Source organism: Marmota marmota, unplaced genomic scaffold, assembly GCF_001458135.2.
Source record: "Marmota marmota marmota unplaced genomic scaffold, marMar, whole genome shotgun sequence".
Lineage (NCBI taxonomy): Eukaryota > Metazoa > Chordata > Mammalia > Rodentia > Sciuridae > Marmota > Marmota marmota.
In genome coordinates this window covers 1,564,386-1,583,304 of record NW_025999982.1, presented here as the reverse complement: position 1 = coordinate 1,583,304, position 18,919 = coordinate 1,564,386, and the positions used below count along the sequence as shown (strand labels likewise).

The 18,919-nt window shown below is 38.2% G+C and overlaps 1 protein-coding gene and 1 pseudogene across 1 annotated transcript in view; one reads left to right on the top strand and one right to left on the bottom strand.

The window, feature by feature from the left end:
• Window positions 1-10,594: 10,594 nt before the first annotated feature.
• Window positions 10,595-11,372, top strand: LOC107143603 (annotated as a pseudogene).
• Window positions 11,373-14,299: 2,927 nt separating this feature from the next.
• LOC107143602 (HLA class II histocompatibility antigen, DQ alpha 2 chain-like) overlaps window positions 14,300-18,919 on the bottom strand; it is a 9,546-nt gene continuing 4,926 nt past the window's right edge. Inside the window, exons 2-4 of the mRNA XM_048805715.1 lie at window positions 18,168-18,255; window positions 14,704-15,028; window positions 14,300-14,469 (exon numbers count right to left, since the gene is read on the bottom strand). Coding sequence (XP_048661672.1) covers window positions 14,301-14,469; window positions 14,704-15,028; window positions 18,168-18,255 — 582 coding nt within the window. The 3' untranslated portion in view covers window position 14,300. The remainder of the gene's footprint in view (window positions 14,470-14,703; window positions 15,029-18,167; window positions 18,256-18,919) is intronic.

Below are 18,919 nucleotides of genomic sequence, written 5' to 3'. Positions count from 1 at the left end.
AACTTCTCTCTCACACGTCTTTTATTTCTTACTTGCATTAGAATGTCTTGCTGTCTCTTTTTTCTTATTTTTCCTCAATCAGTTCACTGGCCTGTGCTCATGGTGCACATGATCATTTCTTTCTGTCCTTCTATAGACCATTATCTTTCTCCTTGTCTGCATTCTCTCTTTGTGTTTATCTCTCTGCCTCTCTTTATCCGTCTTTGCCTGTGTTTCTTTCTCTCTTGCTTGTGCTCTCTGTGTTTGTCTGAGTACTGCTTTTCCTGATAGTTCTTATTTTCTCCTCTGGAAATATGGGTATGTAGAGGAACATCTCAGACTTCCAGCCTATCCCCTGAATAGCGAGAGTTCAAGTATGTCAACTCCAGTTTAACCATCTGGAGAAATCCCTGATAGAGTGACATTCCAATTTCTCAACCAATCATTTTAGCTATGGGGTATAGGACTCTAAGTCAGGCCTTAGTTTTGAACCAATTTCTGTGCAGAAAGACAGATTTTATTTTCCTCAAAAAAAGAAAAGTATGAAAAACCAAGCAAGGCTGGATAGATGGTAACTGTAATAATGATAATATAATCATAGTGATATCAATTGTCATTCCCTCTATATAGGAAGTGTCCTTCTCTGTTTCTTTTTCTACCCATTAAAAGTTTTTTCCTGAAGGAATAGCTCAGTGGTAAAGCCCTTTCCTAACATGCATGAGGTCCTGGGCTTGCTCCTCAGTCCCCACACCCATGATGCTTCAAGTATAATTTGAGTAGTTTACATACAACTTAAGTTTCATTTATGTCACTATAGAAAGGGAATTTCAAATCATATCAACCTCCAAATCCAAGCTCTGCTTTGGGTGGTTCTTACTGACCCTGTAAATTATTGTGAAAGGATAAACTCATCTACCTTCAAAACATGAGGACATAATAGTATAATGACAATGAAAGTATAATCAGAAATCACTTTGCTCAGCATAAAGTGGTATTTGATAATCTGGGTGAAGTCAGTTTCCCATTGCTTATTTATGCTACCTATTACCAGATAAGGAGGAGGGAAGCCACTGGGATACAAATGCAGTAGCTTCTGGAACTGTATAATAGAACACCCCCACACTCATTTCCAACATATATCTGCCACTACTATCTACTTTGGAGGGGTCATCAGGGAAAATAAAGTTGTCAAAGTTAGGGCAGGTATTGATACATTTGAGATTTCATCTGTCCATGTAAGTCTGATGGTAAACATTTACAATATGGATCCCCAGGATGTCCTGCTACTTGGATTTTTCTAAAAAGAGATCAGTAGTAGCCCAGGTTCTCAGAGTCCTGCATTATTTATGTTTTAACTATTCAGATCACATATTTTGAAATGCTGTTTCCTATGGTATTCAGTAAGTGCTCATTAAATATTCACTGGTTGCCCAAGAAGACCTTTGTTTCATGGGTTAGCCTATTCCTGGAATCCTTTTACTTTTTTTGTATACATTTTTATCATACCCTTTGATGTCTGTAGTGTCTCCTTCCCTCACTCATGACGGCAAAATTGTCTTGGCTATTTTGTCACTTTGACACATATACTGGTAGTGATGGTGGGATATCTCCATAGAGACGGATTTTATTTTTTATTTTTCAGTGTTAACTTTGGTGTTTTTATATTTTCTTGTTTTGGAATATGCAATATATTTTTTTAGTCTACAAAAGTTTCATTTATTACATCTGCTTTTCACATCCTTTGGGTACTTCTAAACATCTACAAATCTTAGATATTTCAAATAAGGAATTAAATTTGTCTACTAAGTACACAGTAGTGTTGAATAAACTACACACATGCAACAATGGTTATATCTGAAAGTGTCTTCTAAGTAGGATAATTCTGGCCTAGAATCCTTCATTTCTTCCACTTCTATTTTCTATGTCACATGTGTCATATCTGAGTGTCATATAATGTGATATTACAATTTCACTTCCGAAAGGACTTTTCAGAAGACTGCCTTTCTATGAATTTTAACATAAAGTGTACAAAATATGTTAGTTTACTAACTCTACTTTTGTTATGCAATGGCAATCTCTTTAATATCTAAAGGCTAGATATTATAAAATTAGGACTCCTTTGTCCAGTATATACACAATATATACAGAACAGCAAAGACAAATGAAATGCACCTTGCAGGGCAATGGGTAAGCTGAAATTGTCTAGCACACTCTAACCAAACACCTTTTGCAACTTCCCTCCTGCCTCCCTCAACCCAGTGAACAAGTACAGAGAGTGTTCTGTTCAGAGGTGGTTTAACAATTCCAAACACAGTATTTCCCATCAGTTTTTAAAAGCTTTTTACAAAAAGATTCATCCTACTACTTCTAAGTTCATCAAGCACTTCTAAATAGGACTAGATATTCCACATAAGAACCTGTCCATGATGCACCCAGAACTGGTAAATAAAATTGCACATGTAACAATGGCTGTAATCAGAGGTATCTTCTAACATTTTGTCCTTGAACCTTTCCATCCTCACTTTCTTTTCTCTTCTTTCAGTGCAGTGGACAAGTAGAAGCATATGTAATGCGTTGAACAAATTCATATCCAAAAGTTTATATTTATAGAGGACAAGCTTTCCTATGAATTTCAACAGAAAATGTACAAAATGTGCTAATTTTACTAACTACTTGGTCATACACTCTTTAACATCTAGAGACTAGATGTTGCAAAATTGGGACTCATTTGTCCATCATAGATACTAGATTCACAGCAAAACACAGTACACAAAACATGCAGAAAACTGATGTCTGAACATGTCTAAGTATGAACACACTAACACATTTCCCTTTGCAGTTGTTCCCGCCCTCCTCCACATCACTCAACATGTACAGACAGTACTCTACTGCTCACAGAGGTGGTTTCACAGTTCCATTCCCAAAAGACAATATTTCATATGAGTTTTAGCAAAAAGATATTTACAAAAGTGAAATTTTACTACCTCTATATTTAACATACAGAGGGCATTTTTAAAGATCTAGACAGACTAGAAGTTTCAAGTAAGAACTCAATTTGTTCACTGTGTACACGATAATCTTGAATAAACTGCACACATGTAACAATAGTTCTAATTTGAAAATGTCTTCAAAATGTGAGTACTCTGCCCCTTCACTGACCCAGTGGGCTATAATGTTCAAATTTTCAGAAGAGAATCTTCCCTAGGAATTTTAACGCAAAATATACACAATTTGTTTTGTCATATACTGCACCCTCTTTAACATCCAGAAATGACTAGATTAGGACTCATTTGTCCTTTATATACACAACATACAGAGCAAAGTAAAACAAAACCCATGGACCCAGGAACAACCCTTGCCACACTGGCATGGTGCTCCTGAGGAGAAGCTTACAATCTGCACCACTCAACAGGAGGTTTGGCTATTTCCCCCCAAATCATTTCATAAGATAATTTACAAAATGTGCTGTATTTTACCATTTCTACTTTTAACATATATCAGGCACTTTAGAACATCTAGAAAGTCTAGATATTTCAAAACAAGTACTATATATATATAGTAATAAGGGATAAAATGCACACAAAACAATCGTTATTTTATGAAAAAGGTCTTTTACACAAAAAACATCTGGCACAGGACCTCCTCCAACTCGCCGTCAAAGGCTTCTCCGTGTCCTCTAACCCACTGGACAAACGTGGACAAGTGTCCCTCCTAGAGCTGGTCTAAAAAGTCCATTTAAAAGTCCCTTCCAGAAGACATTTCTGAGATTTTAAAACGGGCATTTACAGACGTCACCGTCTACCTCTATCACACGTGGGCAACCTCTTTACATTTACAAGGTCCAGACGTAGCACTAGTTTTAAAGGTGGGGGAGTTGAGAGCGGCCTTTCATATTGTACACACAGGCTTCTGCAAACGGCCACGGAATCTTCCCGCAGGGCGGTGGAATTTCCAGTGGGTCACTTGCGGCCTGTTGCTCTGCAGGCTCTCTGTGTAGGAGGAACACCGAGCGCCAGGCTGCTAACAGGTCCACCCTGGTCACCTGGGCGTCAATCACCTTCCAGGGCGTTAAGGCCTCTGCCTTGTCCTACAAGGTGGTGTCGCCAGGAGCCGGCAACCAGGAGTCCCAGAGGGCCCTGGTCTGCGCTGCTCTGCTGTCCAAGTCGTGGTCGAGCTTTTGTCATCTGCTTGCCTTCTTGGCCCTGGAAGTCCCCACTGGTCTCCACCGCATTGGGGGACCTCCATTTTTTCTCGCCTAGTCCTGCCCGCCACCACCCAAAGGCGCACCAGGTCCTCAGTGGCGGTTCTGCCTGGGATGGACAGGATTGGGGCAGCAGAACAGGCAGCCCACAAGGTCCAGGTCTGACAGGTCGCGACCACCTCAGGTCATCCAGCCAGGGGGTCCTGGACATCCTGGGTCAGCCAGTACGCAGGCGCTGCCGGAGCTCTGGGGTCTGCAGGGCAGAGGCCAAGGCCTGTCCCAGACGCTCAGCTCACCTGCCAGCCTGGGGCAGAGGGCCCCAGAGGGTCCCCAGGAGCAGGTTGTGCTGCATTTCTCACCACCCTCTCTGCCAAAACGGATTCTGCAATAACCTTATTTTTAAAATCTTCTTCTGTAATCCCAGCAGATAGGGAGGCTGAGGCAGGAGGATGGCGAGTTCAAAGCCATCCTTAGCAATTTAGCCGAGCCCTGAATAACTTAGTGAGACCCTGTCGCTAAATAAAATATAAAAAGGGCTGGGGATGTGGCTCAGCAGTTAAGTGCTCCTGAGTTTAATCTGTAGTAGGAAGAAAAAATAAAATCTTCAATACTGTGTTTTCAACAGAAATAGAATGCTTCATCATATAGATCTTGAAGTCAGTAATTTTGCTAAACTCTTATAAAAGTAAATTTCATGAGTCATCTTTAGAATTGTTTGCATTTCCTGTATCACATTTATACTGTTAAAAAGATAATTTTGTTTTCTTCCTTTTCTGCTATTTTAGCTTTGTCTCTCTTTCTAACTTTCTGTAACATTGGGAGACACATTCAGTAAACTACCAAGAGGGTGTTGCTGTATGGGAATAGGGCTCTCTTACCATTTTTGTTTCATTCAAAATCGCCTATTTTGAAGTTCTTATTCTAAGGTTTCTCTTGATTATGCCAAAGGCAAGAGAAAAATGATTGTTTTCTAATTTCTATTAACCAGAGAAAGCATGTTAAAAAGAGGGGGTTCTCTACAATATTCTTGTCATTATTTAATTTAAATTTTATGTGAACTCTGAAGATGGCTAATTCTTCAATATTGCTGAAGTCTTTCATTGACTGATACAGACAAAAACCCCCAAACCACGTTCTTAAATATAATGCTTGACAAAGGAGTTCAAAGTCCTAGGTACTGCAGAAGAGGGAGCTGAATTGCCACCAAGGATTCTTTCTTCTATTCAACTGATAGACATGGAATATTGATAAAAGAATTATGGCAGAGCAAAATTTTTTAGCTGATTTTAGGAAGATAAGAGTTTATTACAGGCTTAATATACCTCAGAGAATTACCAGGGGAACTGGAGGAACTGAATAAGGTCACTGAAGAAGCCACTCCCTCTTCTCTAACCAGGGAACCACACTGGTTGGGACAGCCACATGGGGAAGCCCCTCCATTTAGTGAGCTGCTCTGATCAATTTGCCCTGGTAAAGGGGACTTGCTGTGTGTTGCCTCTTTACATCCCTAAAGAGAGTTATCAGACATGAAGATCTCTCCTCATGCCAAAACAGAAAACTAAGGTACCTTTTCAGCTGAAAGAACATCTAATCATGTTCAACTCTCACAAAATGTTTCTGATTAGTCAATCTAAATGATGCCATAGGTTACCCAGGAAGAGTCCTCTTCAGCGTTGCACCTTTTGAAGTCAAGACGAATGCACTGGAAGAGGTTGAGAGTTGTTTTATTCCAACCAACTACATATATGGGAATAGAGCTCTCTTAAATTTTTTTTCACTTCTATTGGTAGCATAAGTAATTTTCAGATCAAATCTTCTTCCATGGAAATTATGAGTGATGGTCTTATTCCAAATTAGATCATGTGTAAATCAATGGCTTTTAGGCCCAACATGTAACAGCAATTACTCCAACAAAACAAAACAATAAATTCAAGTTAATCTTTTCCTTAAAACTCACAGAACATTAATTTAAATATAATTATTTTCAAGAAATAATTGACTTGCCTGTGTCTTATGCTCTATTTTAATATATTTTTACAACTTGTTTTCTTTAATGAATGATGGCCTTCTTCCTTTTTCATCTCTCAAACCATAAGTTCTGGTTTCAGTGGAGAAAAGTCAGCATTACCACAGTGTCCCTTTCAGTCAGCTGTGGCCAGGAGTTTTCAGAAAATATCAGAGTAATCCAAGTAACTTCCTTCACTATATCTTTTTCTGTGGTTTTACTCATTCATGACATAGCATTCTTTTAGTCTCCCAATTAACTTAGCTATACTGTCCCCCTATTTGTTGCTCTCACATGCAAAGGTGGTCCCTGCTTTAGGAGTTGCACTTACTGTTCTTGCAGACTGGAGTGGTTTGCTGTAGATTTTGAATAGTTGACTTTTTCTTGTCAGTCAAGTCTCAGTTCAAATAGTATATATGAGACTAGCCATACCTACTCATTCCCTCAATTTTGTTTTTTTTTCCTTTAGGGGGCATTCACTACTATCTAACTTGGAATATTACCTGGCTCATATTATGTAATTAAACAAATAACTAAGATGTTAACCCTGATTTTAGATGACACCAATCACTATAATATATTAGCATAAAATAAAATAAAGAAGAAGGAAATGAGCATGAGAGATATGTGGGACATTATCGAATGGTCTAATATAACTAAAATTGTTCTAGAAAGAAGTGATAAAGGATGCAGGAAAGGAAACATAATAACAGAGAACTTTCTAAAACCAATTAAAGACAAAACACAGGTTCAAAAAACTCAACTTCATTCATAACATAGGCAAATAAAAATATGCCTTTAAATAGTATGAATAACTTGCTGGAAACCAAAGATAAAGAGAAAAGCTTTCATTTGATGAAAGGAAAAAGTGCATTATTTTCAAAAAAGAATAAGAGTTAAGATTGACTTTCATCAGAAAGAATGGAATCCAGAAAAGAATGGAAGACATCATTAAAATCCATCACGAATATTCTTGGCCCCCAAAGAAACCTAGAATCCCAAAATCTTCTAAAACATTCTTTAGCAGTAATGCTCAGAATCTTTCTGTACTGGCTAAGTTGGAACACAGCCCACTATAGTCTTTCTTTCCCAGTGATCATAATGAAAAATAGTGAATTGAATGTGTAAGGTGCCACCCGTGGACCTTGAAAAATAAACAGTATCAGGAGGGAAGTGGAACCTGAAGAAATGGCAGTCAGGAAGTGGGTTCCTGGTTGTTTTCTCTTTTCTCTCTTGGCTTTGATGGGGGTAACTGTGGTCATGGAGCAGAGAGAAGAAACTCCAAAGGCACTCCCTGTTTCTAGCCGGAAGATTGGAAAGGGGTTCTTTGAAAGTTATAGAGAGTATGTGGGAAATACACCTTGTTTGTTTTTGCTTTATATTTCTTTTTTATTTTTCTATTCTAGCTCTGTCCTGGGCATGGCCAAAACCATAAAGCTGTACTAAGGTGCAGTGGTGGAGGCATTAAAAACCCCGAGAGCAAAACCCATTTGATGGCCATAAAAACTGTGACTTATGGAGCTTGGGGGCATTTCCACATTATTTTTCCATTTGCCTCAAAAGAAGCTCTAGTTGGGTGGAATCATATAACAGTACTGGAAACTACTTTGAGAGAAGCTCATCTTTCTGGACTGAGAAACTGGTAAAGGTACCTATAGAAACTGGAGTGTGTGGGGAAATGGCACAGAACAGACAGTCATTCTATAAATTCATCATCATAACTTTTGGGGATCTCCGGCTGCACCTGAGTGGCACAGTCTTCCACCAACTCCCCAAATGTATTAGGAGCTGGGCTATGAAATAAACAACCATCCAAGTGCCAGAGAAAACACTGAGTGGCATATGCTCAGGGCAGGCACAGAGCAGCATTGCAAAGGATTGAGAAACTGTACTGACATCAGTACTACCATCCACAGAGATGAGGCAGAGCTTGCCTTCTAGTCCTGATGAGGTTAGTTGCCTGTAAAAACAAAAATTTCAATATTTTCCAGAGGATTTAATATAACACAGAGCCCACATGTATATTCAAAATGTGCAGAATATAATCCAAACTTATTTGGCACACAAAAAATCCTGGGGAAATATGACCACTTCTAGAGGTTTTATCAGGGAAACATATCATACAGCATATTATTTTAAAAAATGGAATTGGTTGTGGTGGCACATGGCTGTAATTCTAGTGTCCTGGGAAGCTGAGAAAGGAGAATCACAAGCTCAAACCAGTATCAGCAACTTATCAAGGGCCTAAGCAACTTAGTGGGACCCTGTCTCTAAATAACAAATAAAAAACTGTCTGGGGATGTTGTTTAGTGGTTAAGTGTCCCTAGTTTCAATCCCCAACATCCCCCTAAGAGTAATTTGTAATAAAACAATGACCTAAGCAAAATAAGAATTCACTGACAGATTCAATAGCACAATGGAAATGACAGGTAAAAGTGCAAATGATTTTGAAGATGGGTGAATATCCAGTATACAATTTGAAAAACAAAATGAGTATTAAAGAAGTGAACAGAGATTCAGGAACCTGTGAGACAATATAAAAAGACCTAACGTTCATGTCACTGGAGCCCTAAAGAAGAGATTAAAGAGATTAGTTGCATAAAATGTACTTGAAAAAGAAATAAGTTCATATTCAAGTACAGAAATTTACAAACTGAAGAGGCTCAGTGAACCCCAGAAAAGATAAAATAAACCACGCACCAGAACCATTCTAATCCAATTAGTGAAGATTAAAGATAAAACGTCTTTAAGAGCCACAGAAATATGATAAACTAGATATAATAAAACAATGATACAAGGTGAGCCAACTGGGGTGATGAAACCTGTGGTTCCCATCAGGGAAGCCAGCTGGGCAGGTTGGAATGCAGGTCCAGGTGAGGGAAAGCGTGAACATGCAGCAGAGCTGGGAGAAGATGAATACCAACAGCAGTTTTGGGGCTATTAGGGACTGGAATATCCTTTAATTACCTTCTTTATTAGGTCTTTTATAATGACTATAATCATCCATAAGCAGGAAGACTCAGTGATACAATAGGTTTAATGAGGGTTGTCATTGGATCTTGGTAGTAGAAGGGCTGGAATATGGTCCCTCCACAATGACATTGTGGTCCATGTGATGTCAGCTGCAGTTGCTGTGGGAGGTTATGAGGAAATCCAGACTCCCTCCCTCAAGCACATCTTGTCCTGCTACTCAGAGCCATCTTCAGGGCCCATCTGGTCTATGTTAACATGTAGCCTAGGAACTTAAGGGTGTCAGTGCCCCTGGAGGCAGTCCTCAACCAATAGGGGTAGAAGACAATAGGTAAGACTTTTGTCCTTCAGGTGATGGTTAGGGAAGGTGTTCTGCCTGCTGTGCAGCAATATCATCTCCATTGCCCAGGTAGAAATTTTAACAACACATCCCTTTGTCTCTCTCTCTCTCTCTCTCTCTCTCTCTCTCTCTCTCTCTGTGTGTGTGTGTGTGTGTGTATTTTCCCTCCTTTACCCTTTCCCTATACTTTTCCATCATTCTTGTTCCCAATTAAACCACCTGTACCTAAGTCTTCTCTTAGACAGGAGAACCAGTTTCAGATGATTTAGTTATCTGTGTGATCCTCATTAAGGGGCAGGCTAAATGCCAAAGAGAAATATGCTATACTTTATGTTTTACCAAGAATGTGGAACTATACTTAATTTCCCCCTCAAACTACACTTATTTTCTTCTAATATAATTTCTTATCTCAAGATCAGTAACAGGTTTCCCATAGCTTTTAGTACTTTGTAAACTTAGAAAGACAAGAAATCACTTGTTTTTGAATATGATGGAATTGTTGAAACTGTTGTCCTACATTGCTTATCTGAGAGCCATGTGTCCCTTTTACATGATCAATAGAACTCTTAAACAGAGTCTAGAAGCAAAGGAATAACTTATCAACCCCTTTGGTATTTCCTTATTAATACATGCAAGATACCTCTTTTCACAATTTTCCAACACAAAAGAAAACCATTTAGATCCAAATAATTTATTTGTTCTTTTTGTCAATACAAACCTTGAAAGAAAATTATTCTGATGAAGCTACCAAAAATTAGAATTTAACATTCATGCTTTTAAAAATGAATATCTGCAAGAATGAAATTGGAACCAAACAGATCTTCTGGGTCACAGGATACCAAAGCCTGATTTATTATTTTAAATTTTGCTTTCCCACTTTTTAGTAACTTGCTATACCACTTCCCTCTTTCCTTGTTTCTTTATAAGATTTTTACTTTTCCATGAAGTACTCACCTCTTCCCTCTTGTTTTGATTTTTGTCACATGAGACCTGCCACTTCCAGTTTCAGGTCTAAGTTTGGCATTTGTAACTTAGCCTCAATCAACACTGGGGAGATTCATGTAGGATGGTGACTGTGGAACTGGGAACCACCCCTACTGCTAATCCCCTGCCTTCAGAAAAGGAGAAAACAGACTCTCATCAGGCGGTTGCTAACCCAGAACACTATGTTAAGCATCCTCTACAGAATAGATGGGCATTCTGGTTTTTAAAAAATGATAAAAGTAAAACTTGGCAAGCAAACCTTCTACCTATCTCTAAGTCTGCTACAGTTGAAGACTTTGGGGTTCTATACAGCCATAGCTAGTTGTCTAGTAATTTAATGCCTGACTGTGACTATTCAAATTTTAAGGATGGTTTTGAACCTGTGTGGGAAGAGGAGAAAAACAAATCGGGTGGAAGATGGCTCATGACACTGAACAAACAGCAAAAACGAAGTGCCCTTGACCTCTTTTGTCTAGAGACACTGCTGTGCCTTATTGGAGAATCTTTTGATGAGCACAGTGATGATGTATGTGGAGCTGTTGTTCATGTTAGAGCTAAAGGTGATAAGATAGCAACATGGACTTACTGAATGTGAAAACAGAGAGGCTGTTACACATATAGGGAGAGTGTTTAAGAAAGATAGAGATTGGTTATCAGTCTCATGAAGACACAGCTACCAAGAGAGGCTCTACCTCTAAAAATAGGTTTGTGTTTAAGAAGAGGCCTTCTGAGTGTTTTCAAAGAAGACTGCCTCAAGCAATTGAGATTTGGGGTTTGAGCCAAAGCCTCTTCAAAAGCAGAGTGGACTGCATTTAAATTTGATTTCATTTAATTGTTGCTGAGATATAAGGATGTCTCATTTGCCTTTGTCTTGTACTTCCATGTCCATTTTTTAAAAAATTAAAAATAGAGTGTCCACTATCCCAATCAAAGAATTACAATCAACACAGTCCCTTAGATTCCATAAATGTGTTCCTGGCCCATTTTGTATTAGCTTAGTGGAATTGCCATTACAAACAAATTTTACTCATTGACAATATTCAAAAGAACTTGCATTTCTATACCTTAATAAGAAAAGAATTGAGTTTATATTTCATTGTGTGCAGAACATATTTGCTGGTTTGAAAGAGTATGATGCATACAGTTTTCTAGAAATTATTTTGTTTCTTTTGACAGCATTATACTTACTGTTCTCCTGATGAAGGCTGCTAAATTTTAGTTTATTTGTTCCTTTACTCGATACAACTAATGATTCTGATTCCAGTTTTCCATTTGTTTTGCTTTTGTTTTTTGCCTCATGTAACATGGGTGAAGTATCCAGGAATATGATATAAATATTAACTTTGTGCATACTTTGATTTTTTTGTTTTTTTGTAACTACAAAACTATCTAAAAATTTATATATTTCATTCAAATCAGTGACTTATCTTTGTGTGATTTCCTGAACATAATTATGGATTATAAAAAAGGACATCATAGTTACATTCCTAACTAGAATTACTATTCCTGATTTCATATCTTTATGTTGTATTTTAACACTTTGCACTACTTAGGTAATTTTGCTTTGATTTAAAATGGCTCAAGTATAAAAGTAGCCCCACTCATTTAAAGACAGTGTATAAAACTGTAAATAAAATGTGTACAGTGAATTGTATTTTAGACAAAAAAATCACTGGTATATTCTTTTCAAGGATTTTTCACCTCTTCTAAGAAGGAGAACCATCATTCAGAAGTTATATACTGTGACCAGCACAGACAAACTAGTGGTTCTGGTGAGGGGCCATGGGGAATTAGAAAAATACAGAGATTCACACATGCATATTTTGGAGATAAAGCTGAGATCTGGTGGAGCATTGCTCTCTGATAGAGAAGCAGATCTAGAGAGTTACACCAGCAATCTTTATTTATTTATGTCTCATTATCAGGATAAAGACTATGCAAGCATTATTCTTTATATTTAGGAAAGTTACAGAATTAGAAACATCTATGCAGCTGTTCCACAGTTGCAATCCACACTTGGAATGTGCAATGTTAGGAGCAGTTGTGTAGTGCTAAAGAGAGTACATTATTTAGGCTCACAGGCTCAGAAGTAGAAGAGCTGGTGAAACATTGTGGTTGTTTGGCATAAAAATTCTTCTATTCTCAGGAGATATGTGCCTGAGATCAAGGTTGAACCTGATAAAACTCTTGCACAGAGCTTCCTTAGGCCAGGTTTTACCATAGCATCAAGGCATCCTGTATCCTTGCATAGAAACTTTCCCAGGCACCTGGTGTGCCACAGACATAAGGCCATCAGAGACCCTCAAATCTCAGTCACTGCTGTCCCATCATCTGTCACTGCTCTGCACAGTTTTATACTACTTTTTTCAGTATGCTGCCAATAATGCATACACCTTGAGCACCTAGACTAGGACCTTTAGTGAAAATGGTATGAGTTAGCATTAACATCTCCTCAACAACCTATTTTGAGGTTACGGAAGGGCATACATTTAAAATATTGGGTGATTAACATGTTCAGGAAATATACAATATTTTATATAATAAAAGTGCCTAAGTTATAATGTCAATAATCTCAATTTATGAGCTTGAGCATGGAGTGGATTTAAATGTTTTTATACTATTATAAATGTCCACAGGATAAGGCTCTAGCTGCCTCTGATACAGGTGCCTTTATCCAGTATATTGTCTCTCTCTGTTTGTTTTCATTGATGTTACCCACAAATGGAGAAATGTATGGGGCACTTTCTGGGACACAAACAACATTTTCTTATTTTCTTGTTCTCACTTCTATCTTCTTTCTGGCCAATCCAGAGAGCTTCCATCTCATCCAGGGTGAAATATGGGAGCAGACATATTGAATCTTTCTGCCATCTTCACAAATCCAACATTTGTGGAGAACATTTTGACTTTATGTTCTTGAAAATCCAATTTTTGACTTTAAAAATATTTTATTTCAAGTTTTTATTTCTTCCAAAACTTTTAGAATGCTATTTAAAAACTAAAAACTTAAGCATTGCTCTTTCTTTTTTCTCAAAAATACTACATTTAGGGAATAAAATATTCATCATACTCACTGATCCCGAAAAAGGTAAAGAAAGAGTGAGAGCAAAAAGGAAATGCAGAATGTAAAAAAAATATTTTATTATGATACAATATCATTTTGATACTTCAGCTGTGGTGTTATTAATATGGCCTGATAAATAAGTTAAGGACCTAAGAAATCTGATAAAATTTCAACATAAGCTCTTCCATTCTTGTGCACAACTTAAATCAGTTCTAGGAAAAAGACAGAGGAAAAGTATACTCTAAGCAAAGACACCACAGAAAGAGATTTATTTATTTAATTTTCACACAGATTTTGGATGAGGGTGACCCTAAAGCCAAGTAGGTAAATGGGTGGGACAGGTCTCTCTGTGAAAGGTAGGCAATCATGTAAGACTAAGTTGGAAGATTTTATAAGAGAAAGTAATCTCTGTGGGAAAAATGTTTCATGAATTCCACTCAAGCAGGGCAGGGAGGAGGGCATGGAAGGAGCAATATGATAAACTAGAGCAGGAAGTGGGTCTAAGTCATATAGCAAGGCCTGCACAGAGAGCTAGAGTCAGCCAACCATTCCTCTTCTTTCTTGTAAATTGTGATTATCTGAAACAGCAGACAGCATGAGGTTGATGGAGCCTGTGCCCCTGTCCAAGGTCAAGCCCATTCTTCAATTAGCCTAGAAGTTTTCCAAAGACATTTAGGCATATGGGATGCCAACTCTGCACTCCCAGCCTCCGTATCTCCAGTTCCAGATATGACACATCTGAGTCCTTACCTGTTTTCTAGGTTATCACACATGTGGTCCTATGGTGGCTGGAAGTTCCACAGGAGTGCAGGACTTGGATGATGAAGATGGTGCCTATCACAACACCCATGAGGCCAAGAGCCAACCCCAGGGCACAGGCCACAGTCTCTGTCAGCTGTGACATAGAGGTTGGAAGCTCAGGTTCCGAGAAAAAAGAAACATAGTCACAGGACAGGGTGTGTCTGTGGGGAAAATGGTGCATGTGTTTAGAAATGCACAAGACACCTAGACTTTGAGAAAGAGTGAAGTCAATTATTGGACAACTTTGCAATTGTGGGAAATAAAGTTGTGGCAATGGGGGTTAAAGGTTTCAGGCAAGACAATGTAGCTTGGGGATAGAATTGGAAGGTAGACAATGATGATGGGATTTCAACATACCCCAGTGCTTGAGAAGTGGCTCTTCTAGGCCCCAGTGTTCCACCTTGCAGTCATAGAAATCCTCAGTGGAGGGGACAAAAGTGAGGTAACTGAACTTGAGGAAGGAATGGTCACTCTTGGGATAGAAGATGGTCTCAGCAATACCTTCTGGAACTAAATGTTCATTGCAAAACCAAGTGATATTGGTCACAGGAGGAAAGATGTTATCCACTAGACAGATGAGGGTGTTGGGAATGCCCAGGGTCACAGGAGATTTGGGGAACACAGCCACTTCAGGGATTTCTACAATAAAAACATCACATTTATTGACATTTATGATAACTGTGCCTTGAGATTTTTAATCATTTTGGAGGTGCCTAGTATTCCCCGGATACTAATGAGATATTTTCTTCTCATTTTAGAATAATTTTTATACCAGTTACTGCTTCTATTTTTTCACTTTGAAATACAAAACACATTTCTCTCTTTGGGCACCCACAGGGTGTGTGTGTGTGTGAGAGAGTGTGTGTTTGTGTGTGTGTGTGTGTGTGTGTGTGTGTGTGTGAGAGAGAGAGAGAGAGAGAAAGAAAGAAATGAACCAGCTTAGAGCTTCTTAGGCCAAGAAGTTGGGAATATCCTTGTGTAGGAATTCAAGGAACATCTCATGGAACCTAGCAGAGGGATATTTAAAGATTAAAAGAATATGATGTGGACTATATGTGTACTAGAAAGGGGGAAGAATTTACCATGTAATGGAAAGAACACCTGCCCCCGGGGAAGAAAGAGCTCAGACCTGGAATGTGAGGTAGGCACAGTGAAGAGAAGCAGAATGTGGACACTTACCATTGGTGGCAGGTGTAAATTTGGAATCTTTATTCAAAGTGTCCAAGTGTTTTTTTGACCACAACAAGGTTTCTCAGGGCCTTGTGAATTTCAAATGTTGCAAATTGCTAAACTCAGGCTGCCTCCACACAGTCTCCTTTTTTTTCAGGTCTACTTAGAACAGGTCATCTCCATCAAATTCATATGTAAACTGGCCATAATCACCAAATGTCTAGTAGATATTTGTGGCATAAATGAAGACATGGTCAGCTGGGGAATACCCATTCCGGAGCATGAAGATAAGAGTGGGCAGGTGAGATATAGGGAGAGGAAAAAACCTTCATAAACAAGAAGGCATAGGAAATACTGTGAATATTGCAGTGTATTACTCGAATTAGTTGCTATAATAAAATATCATAAACAACCTATATTATTCTGCTTCTGGACTCCCAAATCCAAATCTTTCCCAATTGCATTTATTCTATCTCAAGAGTCTCAGAGGTTTTTGACTTGTTTTGGCACCAACATAAAAGTATGAAGTCCAAACTCCCATCTAAATATCACCTAAATCAGATATCCCTGATTCAAGATATTCTGAGGAAAATTATTCTCCAGTTATGAAGCTGTGAAATCAAACATGTTGTGTGCTTCCAAAGTACAATGGTGAGGCAGATATCAGATAGACATGTCTGTTCAAAAATGGCAAAGTATGAAAAAAGAAAGGAACGGGAGGTCTTGATCAAGTCCAAAACCTTGCAAATAGAAAATAATTTTCTTTGGTTTGATGTTTTGACCTCAAGGTCTTTCCTGGAGTAGTATTTAGCCCTACAAGGCTCCAGAAGGTACTGACCCCATGGCTTTGGGAGGCTCCACCTTCATGCCATTTCTTTATCATGGCCCAACCTAGGTATTGGCTGTGTGCCTGGGTCTTACTGCCCTGGATCTTCCGGGCTTTACTCTAATAGGGGCTTTCTGCAGTGACTTCAATGTTTCCAGGGCACTTGCCCCCTAGGCCTTTGCTGGATGGTAGCAACTCCAATGACCTCTGAAATGCATTTGAGGTCATTCTTCCATTGCCTTGGATAACAGGTCCTGGCTTCTCTTTAGATGGCTGACTAACCTTGCCATTGTCTTCAGACTAGCGCCTGGCTTTGGTTGAGATGATTAATCCATACTAATATCCTTATCAAATGGTCCCTTGGCCATAGCCTGCTCTTTCCCAAACAGGCCGTCTCATTTTTTTTCTTAAAAACTACACTTTAATAAGAAATAAATTCAATAAACAATGATAATACTGAGAACCAAGGCATTCAGGTTTCAAAATCATACTACTTTTCAGTTGATCCAATATGTTGTCAACTAAATGTTCAAAAGTTTGTTCACAGCCAACATTACTTATTAATATCACACATCTATTATTTCATACATTTACTTTCTTCCCCATAAAAGCCTGTTGATAAACATCTAAAATATCCAGGTTTAACATAGTTGAGATAAAGCTGGATCAAATACTGGTATCATTTTAAACTATCAACTCAAGTGTTTAAGTGTCACAAATTTATTCAACCAGCCAAACAAATGAAAATCATAATGGCAGAGAACACATGGTAAATAAATCAAAACAATGGCATGTGTAACAGAAAGACAGAGCAGTGGCACATTAAACCAAAGCTAGTTAAATACAATACAACTGTCTATTGCATAGGACATAAACTGAAAATGGTTCCAAGTGAAACAACCTGATGGAGAGGTCACTGTGAAGCTGCCAACTGAGCTTCTGCTGACACTGACTGACCAAAGAAGATTCATGCATGATGCATCATCACACAGTTCGTTCAGAGAGAGAGTGTCAGTAACTGCTAGAAGTTACTCACAGTAACTGCTAAAAGTCTCTTACAGTAACTGCTTCTGTCACTGAGTAGTTAGGGGCCATCTGTCTCCCTCTTTAAGGAGACCTTCTTGCCATTTGCTTGGCGGTGGCACATTGAAAAAAACGATCAGTGCTGTGGGATGAATTGGGCTTTATTGCTTTACTTCTTTACTTCTATTCTGTGCAGTTTCTAGAACCACTTTCACCTTGTAAGGGTATTTATAGGGTGTGTAGATGGAACCCAGCCTCAGGCACGGGAGGGACTATTGCAGCAGTCCAGTGAGGCATTCACTTTAGCATGATAGAGGTCTGTATTTGTCCCATCACAGGCATTATAATAGGGCCAGCTGAGTAGAAGTACTCAGAGCAGCTGGTGGGAGGACAGGCACAGTCCCTGTTATAATGCTTGGAGCAGACTGGGCTGTTGCCACAAGAGAAAAGGCAAAGGCTGATGATTTAATGTTGGCATCTCTGCAGGTGTCATTCGGAATCAGGAGCTCATTAGATGCATCTTTTTCTGGCTATCTTCTCCTTCCAGGCCATCTCATTTTTAACAATATGTATACGCTGAGGATTATCCAAATTTTAAAGTTCTCCTGATTTTTTATTAACAACTTCATTTTAAGTCATTTATCATATAGTACAAATAGCCAAGAATATCCAACACTATGCTGAGAAATTTTCTTACCCAAATATACAATTGAATTTCTTACAACATCTACCTTCTAGGAAACACTAGGATACAAACACAATTTAACCACATTCTTTGCCATAATCACTTTTACCACAGTTTACCATAATCACCTTTACCACAGTTCCTAATAACATGTACTTTATTTCCAACTGAGACCTCATCATCAGAATGACCTTTACTTCTGAAAATCTACAAGAAATTTTTTCAGGATTACTTTGATTCTTAGGTATTACTTAGCTATTCACTAAGAATATTGAAGCTCTCTTTTTATAGCTCTCTTCTTTTCCTTTTGGGCCTCTGCCAGAATCATTCTTCACATTTCTGTCCATGATTGTATGGACCTTTTATAGCACACAGCAGAAAATCTTTGCAGCCTGTATCCATTTTGCAGTTCCAAAGCTGTTTCCATACTGGTTACACCAGTACCGTACCCTTCTCCTGGTATCTATTTTCTATCTTAGTCCATTTGGGGTTGTTTTAACAGCATTCTATAAATTGGTTGGATTATAAACAGCAGAAATTTCTTTCTCTTAGTTCTGGGGCTTAGAAAAACCGAGATCAGGACACCAGCAGATGTGACTTTTTTTTTTTTTTTTTTTTTTTTTTTTTTTTTTTTTGATATGCAGTATTTTTATCACACAGTTTTAATATTTTATAATTTCCATATTTTATTTTTAAATTTATTGTTTAAAATTATTTTTTTTTTATTGATAAGTATTCAATTTATTATCATTTTTTTTTTAAGTTTTTTTTATTGTGGGTTGTTCAAAACATTACAAATTTCTTGACATATCATATTCCACACTTTGATTCAAGTGGGTTATGAACTCCCACCCTCACCCCATACACAGAT